Genomic DNA, 22,258 nt, shown 5'->3' with positions numbered 1-22,258 from the left:
TACATTCTATTTTAAGGTTTTATTAGTCAGTCGAGAGCCAAATGAAGACAAATATATTTCTTCGCTCTTCGCTCGCTCCTGATTTTCTCAAAAACCAAAAAAAAATATTTAAATTATTTTTTCGCTCGCCGCTTCAAATTTTTCAGAAAAAAATCCGATGAACAACTTATCAGTTTGGTGTGGCCTAAGCATATAGTCACAAAGAATATGTTCATCTTTTCCGGCAATAAGCATATAGTCCGCTATCATGTACACGCCTTTTATGTCCCCATATGTCTCATAATTCTTCAACTGAAATATTTCAGTATTAGATCTCAGACCCATGGCCATTCTTTTTTATCTGAATCTCCCTACCTGTGTCTGGAATGTACAGAGATATGAACTTGGCATTGCAAAAATGAAAGGGCCACACAATCCGTTTATTGGCCTAAAATGAAGGATGACATAGAAAAAGTATGCTTGAAATGTGCTATGACATATATAGATAATGTGTAACAAATTAAAAAAAAAAATCAGAAAGAACCTCTGAAACAATATCCAGTACCAGAATGACCTTGGCAAAGAGTAGAAGTCGACTTGTTTGAGTACAAGAAAAATGACTGCATTCTACCGGTATGTGTTGGCTATTACTTGAAATTCTTTGAAATCAGAAGACTGAGTTGTAAATCAAAAGGTGTTGTGAAGCGAAAGTTGGTACCTATATTTGCGGTACATGGAATACCCAAGGAAGTAATTGCTGACAATATGCCATTGAACAGCAAAGAGTTTCGGTCATGCGCGAAAGAAAACAACATCAAAATAACAACCACAAATCCTACAATGAGTAATTCAAATAGTATGGCAGAAAGACAAATTCAAATTGTGAAAAGAATCTTGAAAAAAGCTAATGAGGAAGGAAAAGATGAAAGTATAGCTTTGTAAGAATACAGAAATACACCCATAACTGGTTGCGATTATTCACCAGCCGAGCTGCTTACAAGATAAAATTCCAACTCATTCATTATCGCTAAACCCGAAAGTTTTGAAAAACGCAAGAGAACAATTACAAAACTGTCAGGAAAAATAAAAGTTCTATCATGATAGACACGTAAAACCGTTAAAACCTGAAGATTCGATTCATTACTGTGGGTGAAAGCAGTCGTCACCAGTAAACATTCTACAATATTGTGACAGAGAATGGAACTGATTTGCGCAGAAATCATTTTCATCTACAGAGTCAGTGGTATACAAAAGAATGTGAAGCGGATAGACGTGAGCTCCGTTCCATCAATAAAATTTACAATAAGAGTAAATTGTCTGCTAACGGTACTTTGCTTGTTGAAAAACGTCGAAGATACCGCTGGGCTAAGCGCAAGGCTCGCGCTAAATTTAAAGCTAATCAAAGAGATAAAATTGCATACTTTAGCTTCTACACAACCTCAGAAATTTTGGAAAGAAATAAAGAAATTAAAATCTAAAAAGCCTAAAGGTAGTAATATTAGTGCGGAGGAATTTTATAATCATTTTAAAAGTGTTTTTTCTGATGATGATGATGATACATTTACAAACAATATTGCTGAAGATGTATTAAGTAGTAATATAAATGTTAATGTTGAGCAACTTGATACTATGTTTACATATGACGAAGTTTTAAAATCACTTTCAATACTGAAAAGTGGTAAAAGTGGAGGTATTGATTGTTTAATCCCTGAGATGTTTATTGAATGTAAAGAAGTTATTTCGCCACTATTGTGCAAACTATTTAACTATATGTTTTCTCAATGTATATATCCTGAGAGCTGGACCAGGGGTGTAATTGTTCCTGTTCCTAAAAAAGGAGATCTAAATAATGTTACTAACTATAGAGGCATTACTTTAAGTAGTATTTTTGCAAAAATTTTCTCAACAATACTAGATTCAAGACTGCGAAAATGGGCGGAGGAAAATAGTATGTTAAGTGACTTCCAGTTTGGATTTCGTAAAGATAAAAGCACTGTTGACTGTATTTTTGTTTTAACTTCAATAATTGATAAAGTAATATCGCAAGAAAATAAGAAATTATATTGTGCCTTCGTTGATTTTAGAAAGGCGTTTGATGTAGTATACAGGAATGGAATATGGTACAAATTATTACAATGCGAAGCTTCCTCAAAATTTGTTAAAATGTTACAGAAAATTTATGAAAATGTTAAAACATGTGTGCGGGCTAACGGAAAACAGAGTGAAAGTTTTGACAGTTTAAGAGGTGTTAAACAAGGCGAACCATTGTCGCCTTTGTTATTCTTATTCTTTATGAATGATATGTATCAATCTTTATATGACGAATCTATTGACTCGTTTAGTGTAGATGAATTACGTCTGTTTTTACTTCTTTTTGCTGACGACACAGTATTGATGTCTTATACAAAAGAAGGGTTACAAAAACTGTTAAATAATTTGCATTTGTACTGTAGCAATTGGGGTATTAGTGTAAATACTGATAAAATAGTTGTGATGGTTTGTAAGAAGGCCATAGGCCTGAAAATATTGATTTATATTATGATAACCATAAGCTTAACATAGTTACGAAGTTTACTTATTTAGGCGTTACTTTGTCAGCTAATGGCAGTTTTTACCAGGCGCAAAAGTCACAGCAAGCTATGAAAGCTCTTTTTTCATTAAATTCATTGTTTGAAATGGTATCCTTGGATACAAAGGATAAACTTAAGTTATTTAATTCTATGATAACATCAATTTTAAATTATGGATGTGAAATATGGGGTTTTCATAGAGCACCTGATATAGAAAGAATACATGTAAAGTTTTTAAAACATATTTTAGAAGTTCGCCAACAGACAGCTAGCGCCGCAATTTACGGAGAATTTGGAAGAGTTCCATTACATATAATTCGTAAAATAAGACTGATTAAATATTGGTTCAGGACTATTAAAACCCCAGATTCTTTAGTTTATAAGTTATTTGATCAACGTGATGATCACGGAAGTTTTGTTAATAAATGGGCCAAAAGTATCAAACAACTATTAGACAATTTAGGATTTTCTTATCTGTGGAATAATGCAGCAGTTTCGAATTTACAAGTTCAAAGTGTAATTAGAAGTATATATGATCAATATTTACAGCAATGGTTCTCAGAAATTAGAAATTTACCTAAACTCCAAACATATTGTATATGAAATTGAAAAGTATTTGAGTTGTGTAAAGAATGATAACTATAGAATTGCTTTATCTAGACTTAGATGTTCTGCACATAATTTGCTTATTGAAGAGGGAAGATACAGAAATGTAGAAAGAAACCAAAGAATATGTACTAAATGTAATATGAACTGCATCGAAAACGAATATCCTTTTCTCTTAGTATGTCCTTATTATAGACTGTTTAGACTTAATTATTTACCAAAATATTACTGCCACTGGCAACTTGGCCAAATTTAAATCACTTTTGAATTGTTCACAGAGTAGTCTGATTAATAAATCAGCTAAATATATCTACGAAGTTAACATTCTACGAGGATAATATTCCCATAGCAATAGAAACTTTTCATATATCAATTATTATTTGAATATGTATTATGTTGTATAATTTTTAATTGTGCATATATTTCCTTTATGTTGTGAGGTTGCAATATCTAGAGATTTTGCTCATTCAATTGTGTTTGCATATTATATTTTATTTCATGCTTTTCTCTTTCATATTGTTTTGTACGCCACTGTATATTGGGGATGGACATTTATTTGTTTATGCCAAATAAAAACATTGAATTGAATTGAAATTGAATACAGAAAACACAAGAGCCTGCACTGGAAATTAAACCAGAGACTGATTATGATTATTTGTTTGAACACATGACAAACAAAACATGGCAGTCAGGACATAAATACAGGGTTCCAACGCTATCCGGGAAAACAGGAAAAGTCCCTGAATTTCAAAAATTGACTCCCGGCCGTGAATATACCGGGAATTTGGCGAAAGAACGGTAAAGGTACGGGAAAATACCGGGAATTATCCCATTTTGCTAAGGGAAGTAATTCTTGATTCAAAATGGCGGACATGGATGTCATTTCAATTTCCTTTTTCGAAAATACCGATGTTTTTGTGGTTGATGAGCCTATATAGGTAGCTATGCTTGAATTTCTAAACAGTAATTTTAGGCTGTCGGTCATTTTTGTGTCGATTTTTAAGAAGCCCTGTGAAATTCCGATTATTTTTCAAGAACAATTGTGAAAATCGTGATTAGTGACACGCTTGAATTCAGTGATCAAACATCAACTTGACTGAAAATAATTTAATTGCTAGAAGTGTATCAAAGATTATATAAATAATGTAGGTGGCACCAGAGGTGTAGTTATTATGAAGGAGTTGATTAATTCTTCACAACATGCTAGACAAGTAAATGATTCATAGTTTCCTTGAGAAACAAAAGCTTGAGGACAGTAAGGAAACAAAATGAAAAAAAAAAGAAAATTTGCAGAGCCTGTATTTATTAAGTAGAAATTTTTAAGCAATATCGGTCCATCATGGCCCTCTTTTCTTATATTTTTACACTGAATCTAGAAAAATTGACGGGAATGTACAACCCAGTATGTGGTACAGAGGTCCTTGAAAATCGCAACAAGGTCCTGGAAAAGTCCTTAATTTTCATAGACGAAAAAGTGTGGGAACCCTGTAAATATCATAGCAAAATCATTGAGACCATGTGAGAATTTAAGAAAACCAGAGCGCTATAGAAATGACTGATGGATCAGTAAATTGTTGGATTTTACAGCAACAATGTCTTGATAATAAATCCATGGGAGAGTAGAATAGATGACATTACGGCATAATATCTAGTTGTCAAGTATCAACAGTTTATCACAGATTAATCACAGTAACATGCTAACATTTGTGAACTGGAATTTAACAATTAATACCACCCAGAAAATTTCTGTTTTATCTGACAAGCATTAATTCATACTGTTAGGAGATAATTGAAACAATTAAACTGTCTGGTTTGGATAACCTTAGTTTATTACATTTGATAACAATATTATTTTATCAACAAAAGAAATAATATAATGTGACATTTTTGGAGAGAACTAACTGCCTCATTAATTATCCAGAGTTTTAAGGCAAACTTATTCTGATATTAGTTGAATGGTGAACATTATACTTTTTGGTATGTATTTACCTAACTCCTCTCCCCGGCCCCCCTTGTGTAACGGTACTGCCACTCTTAGTCTAGTCTTGCTACCGACTAGATAATCTTTTTCTTTAGAAAAAAAATTATGTTATGTTATGTATTCTGACTTCATTACTATTAAACTGGTTCTGTTATTCACACATCCAAATTTGATAAGAATAGTTGCAAAAACCTGTTATGATATACTTAAAAAAAGAAGTAATACTTTATATAATATAAATACAGTTTAATGTACCTGTATAGATAGGCTTTTATTTATTTATAAATTTTTTTTTTACTAAATTGTATGTAGATTCTTTTAAATAATTTCAGTATTTTAGTGTTAAGTAAGAGATATCTGCTAATCTGTTCTCTACCAATCTGATTGGTGGGGATACTTGATTCTTTAAGCCATTTTTTACTAGCGCACATTTAGTGCACCTGTCTAATCTGGTTCAGTGTCTTATAACCCTTTTTTTTAATTAAATTTTAGGACACATCTTTGTGTTATGATTAGCAGACATGTCTTGCTTTTTATACGCCCGTTTGAAAAACGGGACGTATTATGGGAACGCCCCTGGCGGGCGGGCGGGCGGGCGGGTGGGGCGGCGTCCACAGACCTTGTCCGGAGCATATCTTCTACATGCATGAAGGGATTTTGATGAAACTTGGCACAGTTGTTCACCATCATGAGACGGAGTGTCATGCGCAAGAACCAGGTCCCTAGGTCTAAGGTCAAGGTCACACTTGGAGGTCAAAGGTCAAATTCAAGAATGACTTTGTCCGGAGCATATCTTCTTCATGCATAGAGGGATTTTGATTAAAGTTGGCACAATTGTTCATCATCATGAGAAGGAGTGTCATGCGCAAGAACCAGGTCCCTAGGTCTAAGGTCAAGGTCACACTTAGAGGTCAAAGGATACAAGAATGAAAACTTTGTCCGGAGCATTTCTTCTTCATGCATAGAGGGATTTTGATATAACTTGGCACAAATGTTCACCACCATGAGGCGGAGTGTCATGCGCAAGAACCAGGTCTCTAGGTCTAAGGTCAAGGTCACACTTAGAGGTCAAAGGATACAAGAATGAAAACTTTGTCCGGAGCATTTCTTCTTCATGCATAGAGGGATTTTGATATAACTTGGCACAAATGTTCACCACCATGAGGCGGAGTGTCATGCGCAAGAACCAGGTCTCTAGGTCTAAGGTCAAGGTCACACTTAGAGGTCAAAGGATACAAGAATGAAAACCTTGTCCGGAGCATTTCTTCTTCATGCATAGAGGGATTTTGATATAACTTGGCACAAATGTTCACCACCACAAGACGTAGTGTCATGCGCAAGAACCAGGTCCCTAGGTCTAAGGTCAAGGTCACACTTAGAGGCCAAAGGTCAGATACAAGAATGACTTTGTCCGAAGCATTTCTTCTTCATGCATAGAGGGATTTTGATGTAACTTGACACAACTATACACCATCATGAGACGAAGTGTCATGCGCAGTTCCCTTCTTTAGAATTACTTCCCTTTGTTGTTACTATAAATAGCTTATATTGTAACTTTTTCATTACTAGTCGTAGGGAAAAATCGAGACCACTTTTCTGTAGTACAACATGCATGCTACATCCAATTTTGAGGTGTATTTTGACCAGTCTCTACCTGGTAAAGATTTTTGTGTGGACTTACAATTTTTTTTTTGATTTTTTTTTTTTTTTTTTTTTTTTTTTTTTTTTTTTTTTAAGATTAACTTCCCTTAGTTGTTACTATAAATAACTTATATTGTAACTTTTTTATAATTGACCGTAGGGAAAAACCAAGACCACTTTTCTGTGGTACAACATAGATGTTACTTTCCAATTTTAGGTGTATTTTAAGGTATCTCTACCTGGTAAGGAGTTTTTTTGTGGACTTAGAAAAACAAAACACTTAGTTATTACTAAACAACTACAAAATTAAAATTCCATTTGCAAATACAGGTGCTAGAGTAAAGAAATTTGCTGTGACGGGCGTATATTGTGACATTCTTGCACTCTTGTTACTGTAATAAATGAGAATTGATTTATGTGAAATATGTGATATGTAGAAATTTTATATATATAGTCTCTTGTAATTCAAATTTGAGTGGCCATTTACTTGTGTTTTATTAGCCCACCATCATCAGATGGTGGGCTATTCAAATCACTCTGCGTCCGTGGTCCGTCGTCCTTCCGTCCGTCCGTCCGTCCGTCAGTCCGTCCGTCCTTCCGTCCGTTAACAATTTCTCGTTATCGCATCTCCTCAGAAACTACCGGGGGGATTTTAACCAAACTTTGTCAGAATGATGTATTGGTACCCTAGTTGTGTCCCCCTGAAAATCAGACTGGTTCAACAATTTTTTAGTGAGTTATGGCCCTTTGTTTATTTCTATAATTTACATAGATTTATATAGGGAAAAACTTTGAAAATCTTCTTGTCCAAAACCACAGAGCCTAGGGCTTTGATATTTGGTATGAAGCATCATCTAGTGCTCCTCTACCAAGATGATTCAAATTATTTCCTTGGGGTCTAATATGGCCCCGCCCCCGGGGGTCACATGGTTTATATAGACTTATATAGGGAAAAACTTTGAAAAACCTCTTGTTCAAAACCACATAGCCTAGGGCTTTGATATTTTGTATATGACATCATCTAGTGGTCTTCTACTAAGATTGTTCAAATTATCCCCCTAGGGTCAAATATGGCCCCGCCCCAGGGGTCACATGGTTTACATAGACTTATATAGGGAAAAACTTTGAAAATCTTCTAGTCCAAACCACAAAGCCTAGGGCTTTGGCATTTGTAATGTAACATCATCTAGTGGTTCTCTACCAAGTTTGTTCAAATCATCCCCCTAGGGTCAAATATGGCCCCGCCCTGGGGGGTCACATGGTTCATATAGACTTATATAGGGAAAAGATTTTATAATCTTGTCAGTAACCTACAACATTCAAATTTGGACCACTTGTATGGTTTTGAGTGGCAAGATGAACCTTGACATGAGTTGACCTTGATTTTGACCTAGTGACCTACTTTCACATTTCTGTAGCTACTGCCTTCAAATTTGGACCACATGCATAGTTTTGTGCACTGAAACAAACTTTGACCTTGACATTGACCTAGTGACCTACTTTCACATTTTTGAAGGTACAGGCTTCAAATTTGGACCACATGCATAGTTTCGTGTTCTGAAATGGAATTTGACCTTGATTTTGACCTACTGACCTACTTTCACATTTCTCAAGTTACAGCCTTCAAATTTGGACCACATGCATAGTTTTGTGTACCGAAACAAACTTTGACCTTTACATTGACCTAGTGACCTACTTTCACATTTTTGAAGGTACAGGCTTCAAATTTGGAACACATGCTTAGTTCTGTGTTCCATAATAAAATTTGACCTTGATTTTGACCTAGTGACCTACTTTCACATTTCTCAAGATACAGCCTTCAAATTTGGACCACTTGCATAGTTTTGTGTACCGAAATGAACTTTGACCTTAAGATTGATCTAGTGGCCTACTTTCACATTTCTGTAGCTACAGGCTTCAAATTTAGACCACATGCATAGGATTGTGTACCGAAACAAACTTTGACCTTGACATTGACCTAGTGACCTACTTTCACATTTTTGAAGGTACAGGCTTTAAATTTGGACCACATGCATAAATTTGTGTTCTGAAGTGTAATTTGACCTTGATTTTGACCTAGTGACCTACTTTCACATTTCGTCCTTGAAATTGATCTAGTGACCTACTTTCACATTTCTCAAGCTACAGCTTTTGAATTTGGACCACATGCAGACTGTTGTGTACGGAAATGAAATTTGACCTTGAGCTAGTCAGTAAGTCTTGAAATTTGGAACACTCAAAAATGGCACATTGGTGGGCGCCAAGATCACTCTGTGATCTCTTGTTATGTATATGTCATGTTTTTATACTGTAAACATGTAAATGGATGAGACTGAAAATAAAATAAAATAAACAATTACTCTTGGCTCTAATTACAAGCACTATCATCACCAGCAGCACCATCATCCTCAAGATAATCAACATCATCATCAACAGTATCATCTTCACTACACCACCACCACCATTATCATCATCATCATCATCATCATCATCACCACCAACAACAACACCACAGAATCATTATTATCATTACCATCATAAACATCATCATCACAATCACCCCTTTCATCGTCATCATCATCATCATTATCATCTTCCATACCTCATGTTTTTATTTTGATGTAAATGAGATGTGAAACCAAAATTTGTAGTCCTGTTTGGCGCCATATAACCTATACTGTGTTGGTGCACTGTAAAACCCAAATAAATAAATAAATATCATCATTATCATCAGCATCATCACGGTGCCATTGCATCATCATTATCATTGTCAGTTTTTTTGTGTGTTTTTTTTGCTGATGAACAAGATGGAAAAACATTTTTGGTCAGAAGTTACTGGTTGTTGATGATGACTGTAGTGATGGAGGCATTTGCATTGTTATTAATGAAATTTAGAGAATGATTTTATCTGTCAAGGGTGATAAATTGGTTTTCAGAATATCAATGATGACCATAAGGATGATGGTAACATAATCAGTGATACACATTTTCATCCTATAGACACAAACAAAAATCAATAGTTATGTCTCCCCCAGGAGACATATTGTTTTTGCCCTTTCCGTCCATCCGTCCGTCCGTACGTCACACTTCATTTCCGAGCAATAACTGGAGAACCATTTGACCTAGAACCTTCAAACTTTATAGGGTTGTAGGGCTGCTGGAGTAGACGACCCCTATTGTTTTTGGGGTCACTCTGTCAAAGGTCAAGGTCACAGGGGCCTGAACATTGAAAACCATTTCCGATCAATAACTAGAGAACCACTTGACCCAGAATGTTGAAACTTCATAGGATGATTGGTCATGAAGAGTAGATGACCCCTATTGATTTTGGGGTCACTCCGTCAAAGGTCAAGGTCACAGGGGCCTGAACATTGAAAACCATTTCCGATCAATAACTAAAGAACCACTTGACCCAGAATGTTGAAACTTCATAGGATGATTGGTCATGAAGAGTAGATGACCCCTATTGATTTTGGGGTCACTCCGTCAAAGGTCAAGGTCACAGGGGCCTGAACATTGAAAACAATTTCCGATCAATAACTAGAGAACCACTTGACCCAGAATGTTGAAGATTGGTCATGAAGAGAAGATGACCCCTATTGATTTTGGGGTCACTTTCGGGGTCACTCCATCAAAGGTCAAGGTCACAGGGGCCTGAACATGGAAAACCATTTCCGATCAATAACTGGAGAACCACTTCACCCAAATTGTTGAAACTTCATAGGATGATTCTACATGCAAAGTAGATGACCCCTATCGATTTTGGGGTCACTCCATTAAAGGTCAAGGTCACAGGGGCCTGAACATTGAAAACCATTTCCGGTCAGTAACTTGAGAACCACTTGACCCAGAATGTTGAAACTTAATAGGATAATTGGTCATGCAGAGTAGATGACCCCTAACTATTTTGGGATCACTCTGTGAAAGGTCAAGGCCACAGGGGCCTGAACATTGATAACCATTTCCGGTCAGTAACTTGAGAACCACTTGACCCAGAATGATGAAACTTCATAGGATGATTGGTCATGCAGAGTAGATGATCCCTAACGATTTTGGGGTCACTCTGTTAAAGGTCGAGGCCACGGGCCTGAACATGGAAAACCATTTCCAATCAATAACTTGAGAACCTCTCGACCCAGAATGTTGAAACTTCATAGGATGATTATTCATACAGAGTAAATGACCCCTATTGTTTTTGGGGTCACTCCGTTAAAGGTCAAGGTCACAGGGGCCTGAACATTGATAACCAGTTCCGATCAATAACTTGAGAACCACTTGACCCAGATTGTTGAAACTTCATAGGATGATTGAACATGCAGAGTATGTGACCCCTATTGATTTTGGAGTCAGTCAATTAAAGGTCAAGGTCACAGTGGCCTGTTCATGTAAAATCATTTTTTGGAAATAACTTGAGAACCACTTGACCTACAACGTTGAAACTTAATAGGATGATTGGACATGCAGAGTAGATGACCCCTATTTATTTTGAGGTCACTTGATCAAAGGTCAAGGTCACAGGAGCCTGAACAGTGACTTGAGAACCACTAGGCCAAGAGTGTTGAAATTTAGCGGGATGACTGGACATGCCAAGTAGACGATCCCTATTGCAGTCAACCATCAGTGTCTCTTTGACTTTCGCTCCTGACCCCTATTGACTTCTTGCCTATAGGACTTTGCATTTGGGGAGACATGCGCTTTTTTACAAAAGCATTTTCTAGTTTTTTTTTGTTTTTGTTGTAAACATTATTATATAAAATGTATTAAATCCCATAATCAAAGGTCTCATTTGATTCTTCATACCAACAATCACCATTCTTATTATTGTTTGCAACAGCAACATACATTAATCATTATTGTATTTTGTCTTAGGAAATTTCACCAATAATACTGTTTTTAATCTTAATAACTTTTCAAACTTTGAATGGAAATCACTCCAAACTTAATACTCCAAGATAGACTCCACTCCACATTTTGTTGTATGCCTATACAGGTGGGGGTGAGGGGTGGGGGCAAGGATGGTTCTAATTGGTGTTGATAAGATCAGATTTCAAATTTCATCTTGAATGTGGGAATTTTGAGATAAAAGGGAAACATACAAATATGTTCTAGGGAAAACTATGCAGTTCTTCAGAAAGTGAATCAAATTGATGAAATTTAAAGGTATGTAATTTTATGTTTTATTGTATTTTTTTATCTTAATAGATATTAATATTATAAATAAATTAATGAATGCAATAAGTTTAATATTTATTATATATCGGAAACAAATAATATAAATGAGTACAAAAATTTTAAGTAATATATTTTATACTGCATAGCTTTTCAGATGGTATTAGATTTAACTTGCAGGAGCATTGGGAGAGCGCATTAACCATCATGGTCATAAAATTGACACACTATGTTTTATAACTCACATTTTTTTTGACAAAAGGATTTCCCTTTTTCGACTTACAAAATGTTTTGAAAATGTATCTCTCTACCGTGTTCAGACTAAGTTTTTAGCTCCACTATTCGGAGAATAGGGAGGCTGTACTACTCGCCCAGGCATCGGCGTGACTCTTCTTGGTTAAAGTTTTTCGGCAACCTTTGTTTTTCTGTCATATCTTTGTTACTATTGCTTATATCTTACTGTAACTTCACATAAACATTGTCCAGTATACAAACAAAGTATATTTAGGGGCTGAGCCCATTATACCCATCGTCAAGGTCACCAAGGTGTTATACTTAGGTTATTTTTAAGGTTAAAATTTCTCAGCAACCTTTGTTTTTCTGTCATATCTTTGTTACTGTTGTTTATATCTTACTCTAACTTTACATAAACATTGTCCAGCATACAGACAAAATATGTGTAGGGACTGGGCCAATTATATACCCAAGGTCAAGGTCACCAAGGTGTTATACTTAGGTTATTTTTTAGGTTAAAGTTTTTCGGCAACCTTTGTTTTTCTGTCATATCTTTGTTACTTTTGCTTATATCATACTGTAAGTTCACATAAACATTTTCCAGCATACAAAGTAGGTATATGTAGGGGCTGTGCCCATTATACCAAAGGTCAAGGTCACCAAAGAGTTATACTTTGAATTGTTTTCATGTTAAATTTTTTCGAAAGCTTCATTTATAGACATATCTTTGGTACTTTAAAAGATAATGACTTGAAATTAAAAGTATTTGTTTATAATCATCTGCATGCTACATACCCCATAACTCTAAAATTGTATTTTTGACAGAATTATGCCCCTTTTGTACTTAAACTTTTTTTGCAATCTTCACTTTCTGGATACTACTTTAATGCAATATAAGATAAAGACTTAAAACTTAAAATGTATCTTTATCATCATCATCATCTGCATGTGTGGTAACAATCCCCATAATTCTGATTTGTATTTTTGAATGAATTATGCCCCTTTTATACTTAAATATTTTACAAATTTTCTGGACATAACTTTGGTACTATATAAGATAATGACTTGAAACTCAAATATATCTTTATCATCATCATCTGCATGTGGCTCTTGTTAATGCTATATTAACTTGGGTTTATTTTTTAAACTCATTTGTGTCCACACTATATGTGGTGTAAACCGTGAATTATGTAAAGGTCAAGTGGTTTCTGTAATATAGCATTAAAACTACCTCGGCAGGTGGTTTTAATACTATATTTAAAAGTAATACTACATTATTTTACAAGTGTGAACGCAAATGTGAGTTATAACTGGTTTTACAATCCCATATCCACAGATCTTACCTTTTGGCGGAATAATACCATGTGTTTCTCTTTTGAAACAAACAATTGATGCTATGGCTGGCAAAAGTAATTGGAGTGTTGATGAAACAAAACCATTAAATTTTGATATGGAGTTATGCTGATGCTCAAAATGGACTATAGATGGAATAAAAAGAAATTCTTAGATGAACACCTAAGTTTAAACATTGATGACTCCTTCTTGTTTCTGTTAGCCTCCTTCTTTGTAACATTTTTTGCTTATTGCAAAATATTTGTTAACTTCCAACATTGCATGTATATATTTAAACCACATTTCTTTGCCTAGTGTGGACACAAACTAGATTATATTTTGATGGCTTTTAAATGTCAAATACCAATTATAGCCAATTAGTGCCTGATAAAAATAAAACCGATCTACTAGTGTTCAGGTATTACACAAATAGAAAAGGAATTTTACTTGTTTGTTGGGATTAAATTTTGTGGATTGACTCAACCACGAAATCCACGAAAATAAGTCCCCCACGAATATTAATGATTTCGAAGTACGGATGTACAGACATCAAATAAATTTGAAAATGTGCTTTGCAACAGTGTAATTCTTTGTACTTAGCTATAGCAGGAAAGGTAGTTTAAACATTAAGAAGGATTTAAATAAAAGCATAAATTCTGTAGGCTATGTGCTTACATTTGTTTCTGATGTTTGAACAGTATCATATTTTAAGAATCGATTGTTTTCAAGAAAACGTTCAATTGAATGTGCAGTTTGCATGTACTTAAAAGTGAACAAGACGAGTGCCTTTGTAGATCATACTACATGAAGTGTTCAGAGTAAGAAATGACCAATGTGTATAGGAAAAAGTGATTGTGATGGAATATAAGATCTATAATGACTACAGATGGAGATTTAATGGTATTCGAATAGGTCATGTATAACTAAATTTTCGTGTTTAACAATAAAATCAGGTATAAGTGTAATAAAAATGTAAAATTGATAATGAATTTAGCAAGGATTATCATGATCATTAATGTTATGATAACATGTTTTGGTCTAAGGGGCTCCATGGCCGAGTGGTTAAGATATCTGACTCAGTCTGTTGAATTCTTCATGTGAGGAAGCCATCCAGTTGACTTACGGAAGGTCACTGGTTCAACCCAGGTGCATGTCCATGATGAAATATTGCATGGAGCGCAACCTGGGGTCTTTCCTGACCATCAGAGCTGGAAAATCGCCATATGACCTATAATCATGTTAGTGCGACGATTTAAAAAAAAAAAAAAATCAGTTTGTTTTAAGACTTCTGTTACAACCAGAACAGTGTCTGACAATTACATTGATATGTCTTTATCTTACTAGATTTTTGTAATCAAATTGTATTGCCATTGTAACTATGTATACCCTTACATAGCAAAGAAAAATAGAACTCAATTCTTGATTTTGTTAAAACCAGAATACATTTTGCCTTTACATTCACAAAGTTACAATGCATAATATCATCTCCAGAGTGTTATAATAGGGTTTTTATAACAGTAGCTCGATCTGAGATGCAGTATTCAGCTCCAGTGGATTTTGCTAGATTGGAACTCACGAGGCGCGCATGTGCCAAGTGTGATCCATCTTGCAAAATCCTCGAGAGCGGAATACAAAATCCCAAATCTAGCTACTGTTTTAACGACCTTTTTATTATATACCTCCATCTTTTTGTTTCTTTGTAAAGGAACAAAATCTTAAATGTTTGTAGAGGTTAAAATCAAATGAGTGATTTTTGTGTGTGCGCTATTTATATAACTGTTGTCAGCTCATGCATATTAATGAAAGTAGTCCTGCAACTTGCAATACAGAAGGAACAATACCGGATTGGAAGGTACAACACTTTTTTTTTCAGCCTGTTCATATTTCCCTATAAAATACAAGCTGCATTTTTGACAGAATTTATATAGGTATATAAAATTATATACCAGGTTCTAGTACCAGATACTATGATAAATATTCATTATTCACATGTTTGAAAGACATGCATCTATATATAAAATATTATACCAGGGTATAGTTGGCTGTAATTAAGAACAACTTTCATTTTGCCCAAAGCCAGAACCTATCTTGGGAAGAGAAAATGTTCTGCCTGAACCCTAAATACTGATATTTGACAAAATTTATCCTGCCAAAACAAACAAGAGCTTATCTGGCCTAATTTTAAGAACAAATAATTAGCACAATATACTTTCACTTAAATTGTGCATCGGTGCATCATAATGCTGAGAATATTACATAAATATGCATTTTTCAACATTTGTTGTTTTTTTTTAATTCCTGAAAAAAATTAAATGACATATACCAAGGTCTGGATTTTAGCTCCTCAGTTTTTTGAAAAAAATCTACAAGGTATTATCATCACTTAATCGTTGGCGTGTTGGCACTGGTGCCCACGTAAATTATGGCTTCCACTCAATATCTTTAGTTTGGGTACACTTATTGTCAGTATACTTGGTGTGTAGATAGCTTTTATCAAATACAAAGGTTGGGAAATTTGGGGTCACTTGGGTCTGGGTCAAGATCAATGTAACTAAAAGTAGAAAAATGGGGTCATAGTTAAAATTTTCTAGTTGTTTAATATGTTTTTTTTTTTTAGAAATTATTGTAATTCTTTTATTTTTCTAAGTCCACAAAAAAAATCCTTACCAGGTAGAGATACCTTAAAATACACCCAAAATTTGAAAGTAACATCAATGTTGTACCACAGAAAAGTGGTCTTGGTTTTTCCCTACGGTCAATTATAAAAAAGTTACAATGTAAGTTATTTATAGTAACAACTAAGGGAAGTTAATCTTTAAAGAGAAAAAAAAAAAAAAAAAAAAATAAAAAAAAATCGAAAAAAAAAAATTACAAGTCCACACAAAAATCCTAACCAGGTAGAGATAGCTCAAAATACATCTCAGAATTGGATGTAACATGCATGTTGTACTACAGAAAAGTGGTCTCGATTTTTCCCTACGACTTGTAATGAAAAAGTTACAATATAAGCTATTTATAGTAACAACAAAGGGAAGTAATTAAAAAGAAGGGACCAGTGCATGACACTCCGTCTCATGATGGTGTACAGTTGTGCCAAGTTACATCAAAATCCCTCCATGCATGAAGAAGAAATGCTCCGGACAAAGTCATTCTTGTATCTGACCTTTGACCTTTAAGTGTGACCTTGACCTTAGACCGAGGGACCTGGTTCTTGCGCATGACACTCCGTCTTGTGGTGGTGAACATTTGTGCCAAGTTATATCAAAATCCCTCAATGCATGAAGAAGAAATGCTCCGGACAAAGTTTTCATTCTTGTATCATTGACCTCTAAGTGTAACCTTGACCTTACCCCTAGGGACCTGGTTCTTGCGCATGACACTCCGTCTCATGATGGTGAACAATTTTGCCAAGCTATATTAAAGTCCTTTCATGCATGAAGAAGATATGCTCCGGACAAAGTTTTCATTCTTGTATCCTTTGACCTCTAAGTGTGACCTTGACCTTAGACCTAGGGACCTGGTTCTTGCGCATGACACTCCCTCTCATTATGGTGAACAACTGTGCCAAGCTACATCAAAATCATTCCATGTATGAAGAAGATATGCTCCGGACAAAGTCATTCTTGAATTTTTCATTCTTGTATCCTTTGACCTCTAAGTGTGACCTTGACCTTAGACCTATGGACCTGGTTTTTGCGCATGACACTCCGTCTCATGATGATGAACAATTGTGCCAACTTTCATCAAAATCCCTCCATGCATGAAGAAGATATGCTCCGGACAAAGTCATTCTTGAATTTGACCTTTGACCTCTAAGTGTGACCTTGACCTTAGACCTAGGGACCTGGTTCTTGCGCATGACACTCCGTCTCATGATGGTGAACAACTGTGCCAAGTTTCATCAAAATCCCTCCATGCATGTAGAAGATATGCTCCGGACAAGGTCTGTGGACGCCGCCCGCCCAACCGCCCATCCGCCCGCCAGGGGCGTTCCCATAATACGTCCCGTTTTTCAAACGGGCGTATAATAGCTTTTTTTTCACTTTGATCATCAAAAAGCTGGTTTTGAGTTTATGATATAAGAACTGGCTTTGGATTGAATTCTGGGTCACTGTTATGAAAAATGGTTTATGCTCAATATCTTTGGTTTGTCAGTAGGTCACTTTTATGAAAGAATCATAAGTTACACATGTACTTTTCTTATACCTGTACTTCTGAATGGCATGATTGGATGCAGTCAGATATGTATAATAGAACATGACCCATTTTTAAACAGAACCTTTTGGTGTGATGCAAAGTTTGAAAACCTGGTTTTCATGGAATTTCCATGTTTGTTGTTTTCCACTGATTTGGGAATGGGGCAGGAGCCCAGGTAGGAGTTGTTAGGTAAAATACCCATTGTAATGTGACTGAAATGCAATTGAAAAGATTATGTTAACCATACACCAACTAACTGACCTTGAATTTGTTATAAAGAGCAGCAGTACTCTGGTGTACAATATGGTCCATCTTGGCCCTATTGTTATGGTAACTAATGAAAGTCCCTATATTTCAGACACTGTACATGGTAGCATTATGGATAGGATACTTTGGACTTCTGACCTCCTTCAGTCCATCCTACACATGGGTTCTGATTTTACGTGGCTTAGTTGGTGGTGGAATGGCAGGCTCTCCACAGTCGTAAGTAATACACTTTTTTACTTTCCTGGTGAAATGAGATATTAGATAAGACTGCTTGTACTATATTTTTATGCCCCCATATTCATGTGGGAGGCATATAGCATGGCTGTTGTCCGTACATCCATCTGGTCCTCCCTCTGCCCATCTGTATGTACGTCTCAAAATCTTGAGCCTGATTTCCTTCAAACTTTCACAGATGAAAAAGCTTGATATGCAGATAAATTTTGCTGTGATTATTTACCGCAGTTATGACCCTTTGATACTTTTACTATATAGAATATAGAGAAAAATCTTGTGTGTTTTCTCGAATGATGGCCCTTTCTTAATTTCACAAAATAGACCACAGTGAAGAAATTTGGTGTGTTCAGCTCCTCATACACTTTTTGAAGGAATGGATTCGGAGTTGCTCAGATGGACAACCTTATCTGAATATGACCATTAAGGGCTGTGACCATTTTGACCAGTGTTATGGCCCCTTGCTAACTTCACCATATAGGGTATAGTGAATCAATTTTGTATGTTCAACTCCTCATACTCTTTGAATTGCATAGGTGAAGAACCTTGATATTAAATTGGACAGTATGTTGGGGCATTCATGTCCTATGGACACAATTCTAGCTTAACTAATTAATTTACTTAATGCTTGCTTTCCAACCTATTTTGACAGCATTTCCTGGGTAAAACTGGTTCAGTTAGCTTGTCATTTTTATATGCCCGTCTCCGAAAGAGCGGGGTGTATTATGTGAACATCAGTGGGGGCGGCGGCGGGAGGCAGTCCAAAGCATGTCCGCTGTCTTAAGTCGAACAGTTTTCATCGGATCTTACCAAACTTGCTGACAATGTTTGTGGGCTTAATTGCCCCAGGCACTGTTGGATTATGGCCCTTGAATTACTCAAAAAACTGCGAATTTAGCCTTGTCTGCTCTCTAAGTCCAACAGTTTTCATCCTATCTTCACCAAACTTGCTGACAATGTTTGTGGGCAAAATATCTGGGCCAAGTTCAATAACCAGCCAAATCGCCTCAGGCCTAAAGAAAAATATGTTGTGATTCGGGTCACCGGATCCTACCTAGCGAAAGGTTCCGACCCTGCTGTTTTTTTTTGACGCCAGACATCGAAAATTCGTCGGCCCGACGCACAAGACTGGAAGATTTTGACGGCATATTCAGCCGATCGGGCGAGTGGTTTTTACGTCGTAACTTACCAAATTCAGAAATTACATCCAGATAAATTACCTGGATTGAGTGGAATTTACCCGCGAATCGTAAAGATATCAATATGCCATGCCGGTAATTTTCCATTCCACGAGCACGTGCGACCTATCGTAATATCTATTTTACATCGCCGTTACTGTTGTTAGCCCACCATCATCAGATGGTGGGCTATTAAAATCACTCTGTGTCCGTGGTCCGTCCGTCCGTTAACAATTTCTCGTTATCGCATCTCCTCAGATGATGTATTGGTACCCTAGTTGTGTCCCCCTGAAAATCAGACTGGTTCAACAATTTATGAGTGAGTTATGGCCCTTTGTTTATTTCTATAATTTACATAGATTTATATAGGGAAAAACTTTGAAAACCTTCTTGTCCAAAACCACAGGGCCTAGGGCTTTGATATTTGGTTTGAAGCATCATCTAGTGGTCCTCTACCAAGATGATTCAAATTATTTCTCTGGGGTCAGATATGGCCCCGCCCTGGGGGTCACATGGTTTATATAGACTTATATAGGGAAAAACTTTGAAAAACCTCTTGTCCAGAACCACAGGGCCTAGGGCTTTGATATTTTGTATGTGACATCATCTAGCGGTCTTCGACTAAGATCGTTCAAATTATACCCCTAGGGTCAAATATGGCCCCGCCCAGGGGGTCATATGGTTTACATAGACTAATATAGGGAAAAACTTTGAAAATATTCTTGTCCAAACCACAAAGCCTAGGGCTTTGATATTTAGCCCACCATCATCAGATGGTGGGCTATTAAAATCACTCTGCGTCCGTGGTCCGTCCGTCCGTCCGTCCGTCCGTCCGTCCGTTAACAATTTCTCGTTATCGCATCTCCTCAGAAACTACTGGGGGGATTTTGACCAAACTTTGTCAGAATGATGTATTGGTACTCTAGTTGTGTCCCCCTGAAAATCAGACTGGTTCAACAATTTATGAGTGAGTTATGGGCCTTTGTTTATTTCTATATTTTACATAGATTTATATAGGGAAAAACTTTGAAAACCTTCTTGTCCAAAACCACAGAGCCTAGGGCTTTGATATTTGGTTTGAAGCATCATCTAGTGGTCCTCTACCAAGACTATTCAAATTATTTCTCTGGGGTCAAATATGGCCCCACCCTGGGGGGTCACATGGTTTATATAGACTTATATAGGGAAAAACTTTGAAAAACCTCTTGTCCAAAATCACAGGGTCTAGGGCTTTGATATTTTGTATGTGACATCATCTAGTGGTCTTCAACTAAGATTGCTCAAATTATACCCCTAGGGTCAAATATGGCCCCGCCCTGGGGGTCATATGGTTTATTTAGACTTATATAAGGAAAAACTTTGAAAATCTTCTTGTCCAAACCACAAAGCCTAGGGCTTTGATACTTGTAATGTAGCATCATCTAGTGGTTCTCTACCAAGTTTGTTCAAATTATGCCCCTAGGGTCAAAAATGGCCCCGCCCCGGGTGTCACATGGTTCATATAGACTTATATAGGGAAAAGCTTTTAAAATGTTTTTGTCAATAACTACAACATTCAAATTTGGACCACATGTATATTTTTAAGTGGCAAGATGAACCTTGACATGAGTTGACCTTGATTTTGACCTAGTGACCTACTTTCACATTTCTGTAGCTACAGCCTTCAAATTTGGACCACATGTATATTTTTGAGTGGCAAGATGAACCTTGACATGAGTTGACCTTGATTTTGACCTAGTGACCTACTTTCACATTTCTGTAGCTACAGCCTTCAAATTTGGACCACATGCATAGTTTTGTGCACTGGAAAAAACTTTGACCTTGATTTTGACCTAGTAACCTACTTTCACATTTTTGAAGGTACATGCGTCAAATTTGGACAATATGCATAGTTCCATGTTTCAAAATTAAATTTGACATTGATTTTGACCTAGTGACCTACTTACACATTTCTCAAGCTACAGCCTTCAAATTTGGACCACATGCATAGTTTTGTGTACTGAAAAAACTTTGACCTTCACATTGACCTAGTGACCTACTTTCACATTTTTGAAGGTACAGGCTTCAAATTTGGACCACATGCATAGTTTTGTATTCTGAAATAAAATTTGACCGTGATTTTGACCTAGTGACTTACTTTTACATTTTTCAAGCTACAGCCTTCAAATTTGGACCACTTGCATAGTTTTGTGTACTGAAATAAACTTTGACCTTTACATTGACCTAGTGACCTACTGTCACATTTTTAAGGTACAGGCTTCAAATTTGGACCACCTGCATTGTTTGGTATTCCGAAATAAAATTTGACCTTGATTTTGACCTAGTGACCTACTTTTACATTTTTGAAGGTACAGCCTTCAAATTTGGACCACATGCATAGTTTTGTGTACCAAAACAAACTGACCTTTACATTGACCTAGTGACCTACTTTCACATTTTTGAAGGTACAGGCTTCAAATTTAGACCACATGCATAGTTTTGTATTCCAAAATAAAATTTGACCTTGATTTTGACCTAGTGACCTACTTTTACATTTCTCAAGCTACAGCCTTCAAATTTAGACCACTTGCATAGTTTTGTGTACTGAAATGAACTTTGACCTTAAGATTGACCTAGTGACCTACTTTCACATTTCTGTAGCTACAGGCTTCAAATTTAGACCACATGCATAGGATTGTGTACCGAAACAGACTTTGACCTTGACATTGACCTAGTGACCTATTTTCACATTTCTCAAGCTACAGCTTTCAGTGTTGTGTACGGAAATAAAATTTGACCTTGAACTAGTCAATAAGTCTAGAAATTTGGAACACTCAAAAATGGCACATTGGTGGGCGCCAAGATCACTCTGTGATCTCTTGTTGTAATGTAGC

The 22,258-nt window shown here is 36.1% G+C and overlaps 1 protein-coding gene across 2 annotated transcripts in view; it reads left to right on the top strand.

Annotated features, from left to right (window-relative positions):
- LOC123534763 (putative transporter SVOPL) overlaps positions 1 to 22,258 on the top strand; it is a 146,662-nt gene that overhangs the window by 78,990 nt on the left and 45,414 nt on the right. For both annotated transcript variants that reach the window (XM_045317171.2, XM_045317170.2), the window contains exon 6: positions 18,068 to 18,192. In XM_045317171.2, coding sequence (XP_045173106.2) covers positions 18,068 to 18,192 — 125 coding nt within the window. The remainder of the gene's footprint in view (positions 1 to 18,067; positions 18,193 to 22,258) is intronic.

This window comes from Mercenaria mercenaria, chromosome 12 (genome assembly GCF_021730395.1).
Source record: "Mercenaria mercenaria strain notata chromosome 12, MADL_Memer_1, whole genome shotgun sequence".
In the NCBI taxonomy this organism is placed as follows: domain Eukaryota; kingdom Metazoa; phylum Mollusca; class Bivalvia; order Venerida; family Veneridae; genus Mercenaria; species Mercenaria mercenaria.
This window is presented reverse-complemented; position numbering and strand designations above follow the sequence as displayed.